Source organism: Caloenas nicobarica, chromosome 2 (assembly GCF_036013445.1).
Source record: "Caloenas nicobarica isolate bCalNic1 chromosome 2, bCalNic1.hap1, whole genome shotgun sequence".
Taxonomy (NCBI): Eukaryota; Metazoa; Chordata; class Aves; order Columbiformes; family Columbidae; genus Caloenas; species Caloenas nicobarica.
The window spans coordinates 112,440,099-112,452,539 of NC_088246.1; the positions used below are offsets into that span (position 1 = coordinate 112,440,099).

Below are 12,441 nucleotides of genomic sequence, written 5' to 3' on the forward strand. Positions count from 1 at the left end.
AGCAAAGGCTACTGTCTTTCTGTTGTTCAGCCTTCTTCTGTCTAAACATCCAGCATAGGTCCATCCTAAACTGTATGATTTTGCACATCTGAAAATCCTACAGGCTTACATAACCGATTATTATACGTAGCATCCTGAATAAGAAAACATAACCATCTTCAAATGCACAAGCTGATAATAGGCTCCCTGCTTCAGTGTTTTTTCCATTCCCCTCAGAGACCCTGGCAGTACCTGGAAAGTTAACAGATATAGGCAGAGGAAAAAATGAATTACAGAGACGAGAGGTCCCTCAGAGAGCACCAGTCTTTCCCTTGCATTAATTACAAGGGATGACAACTCAAGCATTTCTACTGACCTCTGCTAAAATAATCCTTCATGGTAGTAGGGGTTCTCTTTCAGACAACCTGTCTTTTAAACCACTTCAGCTTTTGACTTCAAAATCACCACTTAAATGCCATTCCAAAACCTATTGCCACATGTGGGATTTGGGGGTCCGCTGTGAATGGCTTCACCATACAACATCCTTTGGGACATCTTTCTTTTTCCTCTCCAGTTCCTTTTATTTGCACACAAGGCGGAGAATTAGATCACCTGCCTGTGAAGATGGTCCTTCTCCTGCCTTCCTTTGCTGCCCTCTTCTTCCCATCCCCTTGCTTTCTCTTTTTGTCTCCCTCTTTTGAGTCCTTGGCACACACAACAGGACTTGGAAAACCACAACAGGGAATGTTTCCACTGAGACAAAAAGAAGGAGGAAGGCCAAGGTGCCAAGATGCCAGATGGGATGCCTGACTTCGGTCACCAGCTTGGGACGTGACCCTGGACACTCTTGTCCCATCACGGTGGTACCTGAAGGCTGCAAAGAACACGTTCCAACCCCAATGGCAGATGTGCTGCCTCCTGGCCTCATTCTGCAGTGCTGCCTGGCCAGCTGGAGCAAAGCACTGCTGTGGGCCAAGTGGCTGCTGTTCGCCAAAATCCAGGATGTTAACTTGACTGTTTGCTATGGATACTCCGCATTATTTCAGGATGTGATTCTATATTTGTACAGTGCTAACCAGATGCTTTTCAGATACTGTCCTAGCTAGGACTTTTACTAGTATTCCATAGTTGTCTTGCAGTTCCCACCACTGTACATTTTTCACACATTTACATTGTATTATTTTGATCTCCTGTGCAAAAATGACACTTTACAGTTCTTTATTCCTGGCTGTTTGTTATGCCAGTGCTGTCAGTCTGCCAGATGCAATCTGAAGGTGTCTGTGTAGGGCATGCAGGGCTCTCAGGTCCTACTTTTTTTAAAAATTTTTTTAAGCAGCTCCAATCCTCCTGTAATCAGAGATAAGTGACTTAGTTAAAAAATGAATGGGGCAGCTGGCTAAATGCTCAACCAAACAGAATGATCAAAGGGACAGTGCCAGATGTTTTCCATCAGCTCTGCATATGGAGGTACCAGGGAGAGCAGCAGGAGCACCAAACTAAAAAGAAACCAGAGAAGCCAACTCTAGTTTCAACCATAACCTGAGGAACTGGCTATAAATACTACATTCCTCAGTGAGGCTCCCAAAGGACATTCTGTAGGCATTTCTAAAACCTACAGGAAAATCATGTCTACTATTGTCTGACTTATTTATACGTATCCTCTTGGTAACTGTTTTATTAAGAATTATCATTCTTAGCCGCTATAAAAATATACTTTAAAAATCATATTTTAGGAAGGTGCTAGAAATTATAAAAGTGTTTTTTCCACAAAATGTATTTTTTTGCCCAACCTGTGCCAATACAGTATTTTACTAGATCACTGTTTTGTGGGATTTTCTTTTACCACTTTTAGTACATTTTAAAATCTTAATTTCATAGGTTTTAAGTCCAAGTTGTTGCAAGAGGCCCAAGTCATTTAGAGTTTTACTGTGCAAAAGGAGCCAGCTTTTTATTTTTGTCTTCTGCGGAAGTTTGTGGTAGAGTGAGATAAACATCCAAAATACCTAAGGTTGTTTATCCTGCATCACTTAGAAGACATTCTTGACATCACTTGTATATAACTGAGCAGGGGAGCTGCTCAATCAGTGTTGACTGAAACTAAACCCAGATCACCCAGCCTCAGGGCGTACAGACCTTACTTCAGTGCGATAAAATCTGCTTCTGTTGGGATAAAACCTGAACTGCTCATAGAGCTCCTCTTGTCACAAGGCAAATTTCAGTGCATAAAGGCTGCTCCTCCAGTTTTTTACTTCCAGAGAAACAGTCTTTGTTTCAGGACACTTTACCTCACCATGACATAGCTCTGTCATGCCTTGAGGCTCACAAGACAGGATGAATATTGCAAAGGGATCCGCTCCCATGCTTGTCCAAATTAATGCAAGTCTTAGCCTTGGAGAGTAGGGATTCTGGAAGCTGCCAGCAGGGAACTCAAGGAAACTTTAGAAACTATTCCTGTCTTTTTTTTTTTATTCTACAGTTTAGTGATGTCTGCCTAAAAGTCACCTCCTGCCAGCAGGAGGAGGGAGATGTGCTGAACATTAAGACATTGGAAAGGCATTTCCCTAAGACAACTGGATGTGCCAGACTTGCCCTTGACTAGAGGAGAAGCCAAGAAGGGGTCTTGGCTGCATTGTTCAGTGGTGCTGAAATCCACTTTGTCCTTTCCTTATGTAGCATGCTCCTACGTTTTGTAGCATATATGCTGCTCTTTGCATGAGTATTGATTATAAAGATGTTTATTCTATGTGTAAACAGCTTGATGTGCCCTTTAAAACTGCTCTAAACCCATTCTGCAGGAACAAAGCATGTGAACGTGCTTTTTCTTTCCCCTGATTCGTATCTCATGCACATATAAGCCTAAAACACTCATTGCAGTGGAAATATCTGTGATTTGTAGCGCAGGACAAGTTCTTCGCTGGTAGATATGTTAGTAACAAACGGGCTGAGGAACTCTCTGTCGTACTTGAGGCAAGAAAAGCTTGAGCATGACTCACTTAGGAATGCTTTGTACTCCCCTAATTGCTTAATTACCTCAGAGAGCTCACTGGCCATTTGGCACAGAGGTCATGCCTGTTTCCTCTGAGCACAGGAATAACTTCTCCTAGCTTCTCCTAGCAGGATAAAAAGGAGATGTGAGGAAGACCTGTGACTGTGGCCTCACTTTTCCTCTATATAATCCAGGAGCAGTATTTCTGCACAACTAGAAATTACTTTATTCTCTGAGTTGAGAATGGAAAAGTTAATAATTACTTAACATAAATCAGCATTTTCACCTTTGCACTGAGGTAGTATATGTACTGAAAGGGATGGTGCGATATTCTGGGGTGTTTGATGCTGGTACTTGTGACATCCGAGTTCTAATAAATGGGATTTAAAAAGTTGAGAGGGATACCACGAGCACAGGAACCTTTCCCACTATGCTCATTTGCCGTAGAATTAGTCTAATTGCCAAGCAAAGAAAATAGAGGTCTCCCCAACAGCTTGTTCTTAAAGGCAATAAGCAAAAAATATGAAAAATATAAATGTGAGTAACAGTGGCAATCATGCAAACCAGATGACAAGTGAAGAGAAAGGACCTGAACATCACATGAGAAAAATGGAAAATGAACTTCCTAGTTACATTAATAGAATAAAAGGAAGATTTGACTGGAGAATTCTCCTGGACATCTAGCGAAGTCAATAGTGCAGTTTTCAGGGCTCACCCCATGTATGGAACTAGTAAAGTAAGTCTGCCAGATGGAACAAAAGGACTAAGATAGAAATGAATGATATAGATAGCTGAGGAGGAGATATTTAAGTATAGCTATCACTAGTCCCCCTGATGCTTTCTTGTTATGGAGAATGGCTGGAATTTGTGGTTCCTCTTCTTAATCATTTTATTAATGTTATCAAACAGTAAAATTGGAAGGTAGAATTCTCCTTTGCAGATTGGTGATGGCATCACTACATAGTTAAACTAACATTGCACTCTCCCTCCCCTTCATTACAGCTATGAATTTGCTATCTGTCATTGCACACTGCTGCATCTTCCATTCGAAGAAGCTAAAGTGCATATTTTTCTGTCCTACTTGCAGCCCATCAATGAACAACCTTCCTCCCACTGGGCTTAAGAGTGAAAATAATTGTGGCTGCTATACTTCATGCTGATGCTGATGCTGGTGGTGTGTGTTTTAGACGTGAACAGGATGCTTGCCTTATTGGCCCTTCAAGAGTTGTAAATGGATGTGAGTCCCAGTGGTGTGATGCATCTAAGTTATTTTATTAGTGTAAACTTTGCTGTCCATGGGCTTCTCAGCTGTGTACTTGGATTGGTAAGAGTGTTTCAAGATAGTAATTCGTTTAAAGGTTCATGATGGCTACTTAAATATTTCCTTTTTTTTTTAATCAGGGCCTTTTTAAATAGTGGGAAACAGAGCAGTTTAATGCCGACTGAGGCTGCATTAGGTTCCCCTTTCTGTGAGAAATCTCTGCTTAGAAGGCTCCCAAAGTGAAAGTGTTTGCAAGAGAAAACATTGCTGGGAGACACTTATATCCAAGCCTGACTCTGGTGAATGGAGCTGTTCTTCTGACATCAAGGGAACATCACTCCAAAGCACGAGAGATGTTTGGAGGCGAGAAAGAAAATGAAAGATCTTGATCCCTAAGCTGAAAAAGAACTTGTCAGCAGTTTATCAAATTGAAGGCTAATATGCAAGTCTGATTCTGTTCTCACAGATACATACCTGAAGTATGGACTTCATTAGAGCTACATCTAACTCAACCCAACAAAATTCAGAGGAAAGTCAAGCTTGTGTCCCAACTGTTTTTGTTATTAAACAAAAAATGGACTAACACCTTTATTCTTTGCATGCTTTTTCAAATCATTCTCCTGGAGAGTCAAGGAATTAGCATGCTGTGGCGTGGGTGGCTGCCCCAGGGATCAAGGAACACCAGACAGAGTCTGTAGTGGAGCTTCTTGCATTAGGGTGGCGGCAGAGAAAACTATACAGAAAATGCAGTCCAGGAAAGAGCTCTTAGAAGATGAAGTAGGGATTAAGCCAGAGCCTATTTTACCATTTGCTAAAACTCTCAGTGCATTTGCCTTCATGGATTCTGCATTCCAGAGGACTGCATGCTGGGTTAATAAAATCCCTCTCTTGAACAGGCTTTGGAAACTCAGACGGTCACTGACTGCCCATATGGCAGAATTTGGTGATTGCTATCAGACAGCTGCAGGAGGTGGAAGATAAGAAAAGGCAGACAGCACCAAAATCTTAAGGACACATAGACATATAGAGGGACACATGGTTTTGCCTCACGGCAGGAGCTTCCAAAACATGTTCCTCATCTAAATGCCAGGATCCTATTTTCTTTTTTACTTTCAGGAACTGCAATTTGCACTTCTGCTTTCCGTAGGTGACACGTATGTGATTTAAACCCTCATACACCCTGAGCTTAAGTTTCAAGAGCATTTTAAAACAATTAGCACACCTACAAGAAACAGCAAACCACCACATTTCCGTTGCTCTCCTCAAAGGGAGATCCAGTTTAGCATTCTTCCTTAGGGAAGAAATGACATGCTCCCCAGTAACCCAATGCCAAACCACTGTTCTCTGTTTTGAGCAGCAAATGCCATTCTTACCACGTCTAAAAGCCCAGACTGTGTTTCTTTTCTTAACGTGAAATTGTGTATTTTGGTACTGCTCTCAAACAACAGTTTAACAGAACAAAGGCGTTATCTTTATGAGACAGCCAGGGAAATACACAAAGAACAGGAAGATGCAGCTAACCTAAATAATGACAATGAAAACAAAACAGCTATCAGGCTATAAATAAACAATATGAAGTAAATATCATTATTTTTATTAAGAGAAGACACAGACTTAATTCCTGGGGATAAAGACATCTTCTGTTTCCTAAGACTTCAGTTCTCATTTTTTCGGTCAAGCCACAGAATAGCATTTCCTACTTTCTTCAACTTTTTGCAGTATGAACTTTCATACTACTTCTTTTGGAGAAAATTGCAAAACCCAGACACGTATGTTTAGGAAAAAGGTCAGATTTTCTAAAACAATAAAATTGACCAAACTGCTATTTTTGAACTGTGCAAATACAGGCATTCTTACAGAGCAGGGAAGTAAACATACGCACGACTGCATTAATTAAGACAATACTTAGCTTCCTGCAACACAAAGGAATTTTCTTATTTAGATTAAGTCTTTAACCATGCAATCTCCCATATTGTGCATGTGGGTGTGCAAAGTAGCAACTGCAATTTCACAAAAAGGCAAGAGCTGGTCCTGACCTGATGGGTGAATGGGAAAGGAATTAAAAAATCCTATAAACCAAAGCCAGAATCAGCTTTCTTAGAGCCAGGCTCAGTCACTCCAGCCTTCTCACTTTGTGTAACGTGGTCCTAAACGACCTGAGCAGAAGCCTGATTCACGTGCTTTTTTTTTCTTGGGGATTGTCTTGTTGAGTATCTTGGGCAGGAAACTGACCTGAGTTGTTGACTTACAAGATTTAAAATAAGCACTCGTGTTTCCCCCTCCCAGTCCTGACCAGCAGCACTGGGCTGAATCACTTCCCCGCTGGCGGCGAGTAACGAGAAACGTGCAAGAGCAAAGTGCTTGCAAAGTGGCCGAGTGTTCGGGAAACACTCTCGGGCTGACATACAGCCAGCAAAAACCATGACCGACCCTGGCGAAACTGCAGGGCACGGCGCTGGTCCCCATCCCTCAGGCTTTACCTGCTGGTGGGCGAATGGCCGGGGGGAATGTCCTGCACAAAGCTCTGCTCCATGCCCGGGATCCTGGCGGGGCTGTGGGGATGGTAGGCTGTCAGGACCACGCTGCCCGAGTCCTTCATCTCCATGGTCATAGGCACATGTCGGCCCCGCTGCCGGTGCCAAAGGCCGGTGACCGGGGTGTGCCGATGGGCCCTGGCAGGAGGGCGACGGGTCCTGTCATGAGCGCCAGAGCGTGGCCTGGCTCCCTCGCAGCCTCTCGCCACCGTTTGCTGTCAGGAGAGCCGTGTGAGCGAGACACGGCTCCTCTCCCCGTCAGGAAAGCTGAATTAGCATATATTCAAAAACACCGCCCACAAAACAACCCACAGGGAAGTTACTACGTTCCTAGGAAACTAGAAACCTGAGATAATCCTGCACGGCACCGAGCGACCGCCGGGAAAACTTCTTGCTTGCTTTCTTTTCCTTTCCTTTTGAGAGCCAATTTCTTATCCTGCTCCTGAAATAGGCTCGACCAAGTAAAATTATTTGCTGGTTAAGCAGCAGGACGAGTGGAGAGCACAACTCAAACGCAAAAAGTGATTTGGCAGAGCAGAGAGTGACATTTAAGCTGCTTACACGAGAGATTCAGAAACCGAGCGGGCTCTTCTCTGTTTAAACTATCAAGGAGCAGGAACTTTGATTTCCTACATGCAGAATCATTTCTGCGGCAGGGAACCGCACTTGCTTTCTCCTGAAACCAGATTAATCTTTTGTTTTTCCTGATACAGCTGTGTACATAATTAGAAGAGCACCGGGAAATGAGTGAATTTTTTTTACAATAGTGTGTGTTCATCTAGAGCAATCACATAAATAAATACACTCCCAGGCAGTTGATATTTTTTCATGATTGCACTTAATCTCTGTATGCTAATTGAATGTTTTTCTCTTGAAAGAAAACAGTCAAGCAAAATATTGAGGTTCAGCTCTGGAATAACACCCGGAGAAAACTCTGTAAACAAAATGAGAAAACTCAGGCAGGCCTTTATTTTCCTCTCCCACTTCTTCAGTGTCTAGGGCTTTTTGAAAATAAATGTTTCTGATAAAATACCTGTTCCTGAAAAATTTCTCTACCTGTGAAATCCCAGGAAGGATGTCCTTGATTTTACTCTATGAGCCTCAGCTCTCGGAGCGACTTGTGAGCACGTGGGTGACACATCAGCCCCTGTGAAGCTTTGTCACAGCTTGGGGCAGGGTCGCCAGTGCAGGAGTTGTGCAAAATGCCCATCAGGTTTCTCTTTGCCATCCCCCTGGAGGGAAGGTGCTCTCCTGGATGCTCTTTTAGGGCTGCCTAAATTACACTGTTGGCCCCTCCAGCTGGCAAAGCAGTTCAGGTTTTGAAGGGAACAAAAATGATTAATCTCATCTCCACCTTCCCCCTGAGCTCCGTATCCTGCCTGGAGGGGCAGGACAGTTTCAGTCAAATATGTTGCTGCAACTCATGTAGGCAGTGCCCAAGTTAATTTTAAATTAGCCAGCATAGGACACTGATAACAGTACACTTGGCAGCACTTCTTGCCAGACTCACCCAGGAAGCATAAATATTTGAACATGCAGAGCCTCTAGGCTTGCTTTTGCTATGCTGTTAACATGTCCTGGATTAAATATTTTAAAGCCAGGTTGCACAGGATAAAATCATGGTTGCTTCCATGGCAGCGTGGAGGCCCTCTGGGAGCCACCCTGCAGCCACATATGTATGTTAGAAATGAAGGACAAGGCTCTAAGATAATTGTGGAAGCATTCCCTACGGCACATGGTGTCAGGATTATATTCCACGGTGCCGACAGTGAGGACTGAGTGAACGCAATTCAGGAGAGGGATAGGATCTGAAAAATTATGATAGATGCCACCATGGATCTCATACTACAACCCTGTAGATCACTGGCTGAATGCCAAGTTGATGTCTGGCTTCTGGATGACCAGGGATGCTGCTGCAAATGTGATTTTTTCCCCTCCCTACCCTGGCTTTACATTCCTCTTCCTGGACCAGAAGGTGGGTACCCCACTTGTCTGATGAGGGGGAGGAAATTCTAAATATAGGTTTATATCTGGCACAAGTGCAAATAGGTATTTTGAAAACTGATAAATCAAAATATGTGTATCATACTGAGAATGAAAAAATTATAAATATAGATTATAAAATACCTTCTGACGCCCTTTAAGGGCATTCTACACAATTTACTTCAAGGAAGTAATCATCTGAGGAAACACACATAGTGGAAGGCACCAAACACTGTCACAAACAGAATAGGTGTCCTTTAGGAGATCAGACCGCAGACAAATATTGGTTGCAACTCCTGGAAAATATTTTTTCTCCCCTTCCTAGCATCATAGAACTAGACTTTCTCCAGTACCATCAGACAACAAAATGATGATTGTATTCTTTAGGCTATATGTAGATAATGCCCACAGTAAAAATACCATGTATTTTTAGTATTATTTTTATTTCCTCTTTTCCCATAATAAGAAAAAAACAACACACAAAAAACCACAAACACCAATATGACTTAGAAAAGAATACAGTTAGCCTCTCAACATAAAATGTATATAAAGAAAAGAGGCCCACACTTATTAAATGGGATTTTCTCTCTAAGGAAAATAAACATGGAAGATTTTATCTGGGGATTTATAAAGTGTTTGCGCATAAACTGGAGTCTTGTATGGAAATGGCAGACTGGCACAAGTACGAGTAGATATTTTGAAAATTATTCAGCCAAATACATATTTCAATCTGGGAGCTAAAAATGTTTATATACATAACAGCTCTTGGGGCTAGACAACTGCATATTACTGAAAACTAAAAATGATACCAAATTAACTAGAGATACATATCAGCCATTAAGCAAAGTTTTAACTGGCCTAGTGATACAGCTATTAGAAAAGTATACAAGGCAACGTGGGCCAGATTCCTCCTTCAGTTCTATCTGTGCAATTCCCTGAGTTAAAGGAGAATTTGTTCTCCTGGTTTCTAAAGAAGCAATTAGGAAAATATCTTAATCCAACATGCTTGTCTTTCTACAGGATCCTCTTCAATACTAGATCATGGAGTACTCAGGACTATCACACTTCTAATTATTCTTTCGAGTAGTTAATTGTTCCACAGACCTTTCAAATAACCTGGAAATGCTGGTTTGGTGAGAATATCGTGAGGATGTTTTCAGTGGCAACCAGTAAACTGAAGTTGCAGCAGAGAAGAATCTGTGGAGAGTCTGTAGCCAGTGGACCCGTGAGCAGCTCCCTTGGGTTTGGTAGGCAAGGACAATGTGATTTTGAATTTTACTTTATGCTTGTGCCCAGGGAGTGTGCTTTGCACTTTCACAAATTTGGAAAAATAATTGGTTTTATATGGATCAGTTGGCCCAGACTTTGAGAACTAGGAGTGAAAAACCTTTACAAACCTAACATTTCATAAACATAAGTTACTGGCTGTATAGTTGTATGATGAAGTCTTCAGCTCTTCCACTGAAGAAGACCTGTGACAGCCATATAAAAGAAGTATAAACACAGACAGTGACAAGTTAATGCTTACTGAGAAGAAAAAACAGATTTTCATTGGTGCAAATAAAATGTATTTTTTTCATAATATTAGTTAGTAACTATTAGTGGCAGTGACATGATGGGCAGCCTTTGTGTGGCAAATTTAATGTCTATAGCTTAGAAAGGAACTAATACACTTTTCACACAGATTTTAAACACCCTTTTCTGGTTAAGTCCAAGGGGGGCTGTCACTGAGAGGGATGGGATTTATCAGCTAGGGCTTCTTGTCCCAAGATGGTGGGGGAATGCACCATTATATCATAGGAGTAGATCCACAAAGCCCTTGAAAGTGCAAAATTCCCCTTTGAACTACAAATCACACAAAAATTTCTGGGTATTGAATTTCGTTGCTTGCTTCCAGCTTAAATTAGCCAGGCCAAACTTGGACACAATTTGCAAAACTTTGAAGTTAATTTTGGACCAGTTTAATGTGAACTTGGGTTAGATTAAGTTTTAAAGGAAGCTGTGTAAAACACAGCATTTTTCACCAATTAAATAAAAGAAATAGAGTGGAGCAATACATGGAAAAATGTCATCCTAGCACTGTACCTAAATTTCCTAATCCCTCTCGCTCAGGCTGTACTATGCAATAAATTTTGTACTTTTCTGTGTGAAAGAAACCAAAACCCGAAGAAGCACTGTATTTCTCCATGCTCTGGGGGGGAAAAAGAAAAAAAAAAAAAAGAGCATCTCTTACTTGTCTCTAATTTGTCATTTGGATGGAAAGATGCTTGAGGCATGTGAGGCATGGAGGCAGAAGGACTCACCACACCAAAGGGTTGGTAAAAAGCACCTGGACGCTGAAAACAAGGAGTCCCACAAAGTCACATGAAAGTAAAGGACAGTGGTGTGAGAGTCTTCTGCTGCTCAGTACCAATACCCTCTGTGACGAAAGGCTCTGAGAAAGGTCTGACTCTTGTGTCAGGAAAATTTTCACTGTGACTTGAGGTCTATTTCCTTTAAAAGAATTTTATACATCATGAAGATAGCTTCTAATGCTTGATTTAGCCTCTGTGCTTTCTATTCATGTGATTCTGGAAGGATTACAGTCTTTTTTAATTTTCACTCTAAAGATGAGGTATTTATGTACCTCTGCGTGGGCAGCTGGGAATGTGAGTGAATGGGTGAGATTCACTGGTAGCAGCAAAACACACCCACTGCTTTTAGAACATTGAAAAATTCATGAGCAAAAAAGCCCCCAAAATCAGAGGAAAATCTTTGTTATTCTACTTTGTCTTTTCAAAATGATCTTAAAAACAACATTGAGAAAATTGTTGCTTGTTCTTTACAAACCGGTTAAGTAACAAGGCTATTTAGGCAAAGAGAATAGAAATCAGGTATCATAGCAATTGGTGGTGTTTCAAAGGTTTTTAATTAGAATATAAAAAAAGAGTTATCTTTGTTAAATATAGCTTCATATATTTCAGTCCCAGGCCCAATGTAAGTATACATCATACTTTGGTGAACTTTAACATGGTCATTTTTTTAACTGAGTGATTTAATGTGGACTCTTTTTTCTTAAAAAAGACACAAAGGCATAGAAAAAAATTCTTTAGGCAATTTTATGTAGCTGCTTGCTTAGCAATGACCCTAATTTATTTTCTAGAAGTTCAAAAGTTGGTTCTCTTTAGCCCAGATTAGACTACCCATATATTATTCCCTTGTTAATTACGCGCAGAAAAGGAAACTTCCTTAATCTGTCTGCCACAATAGGGCTTCCTGGAGGTTTACTTTAAGAAAAAGCTCATATCCTTCCATTCATCCCCTAGGTTCATGCTCCTTCATGACATGTTGATCTAACCACTTCAGCTGAGACAGCTGACATCCACAGCTGAATGCTGTGGTCTGGGTTTTTGTTGTTGCTGTTGTTCTGAGGTGGTAAGTTAAAATTACATGAAGGAGTGGTAATGTGGCCAAGTTAGGAAAAGTAGCATTGGGAGAGACTGGCTGCTTCTGTAAAATGTTACTGTAAAAACAAGCTGAAAATGGGAATTGGTCTCTGCAGCATGGAATGGGAAAAATGGTTGGGGATGGACAGCAATGAACATTTTCAATACTTGTGTATCTAATTCCTCTGAAACAACAGAATTGGAGTAGGCATTTGCATTTGTTACAGGAAAAGTGAGACCTCATGTTAAAATTACATATATATTTATAAATAT

At 41.2% G+C, this 12,441-nt stretch overlaps 1 protein-coding gene across 3 annotated transcripts in view; it reads right to left on the minus strand.

Annotated features, from left to right (window-relative positions):
- Positions 1-6,976, minus strand: part of ARHGAP28 (Rho GTPase activating protein 28) — a 76,720-nt gene extending 69,744 nt beyond the window's left edge. For all 3 annotated transcript variants that reach the window (XM_065629500.1, XM_065629499.1, XM_065629501.1), the window contains exon 1: positions 6,707-6,976. In XM_065629500.1, the coding sequence (XP_065485572.1) occupies positions 6,707-6,837 (131 nt within the window). In that variant the 5' untranslated portion in view covers positions 6,838-6,976. The remainder of the gene's footprint in view (positions 1-6,706) is intronic.
- Between the last annotated feature and the right edge of the window lie 5,465 nt (positions 6,977-12,441).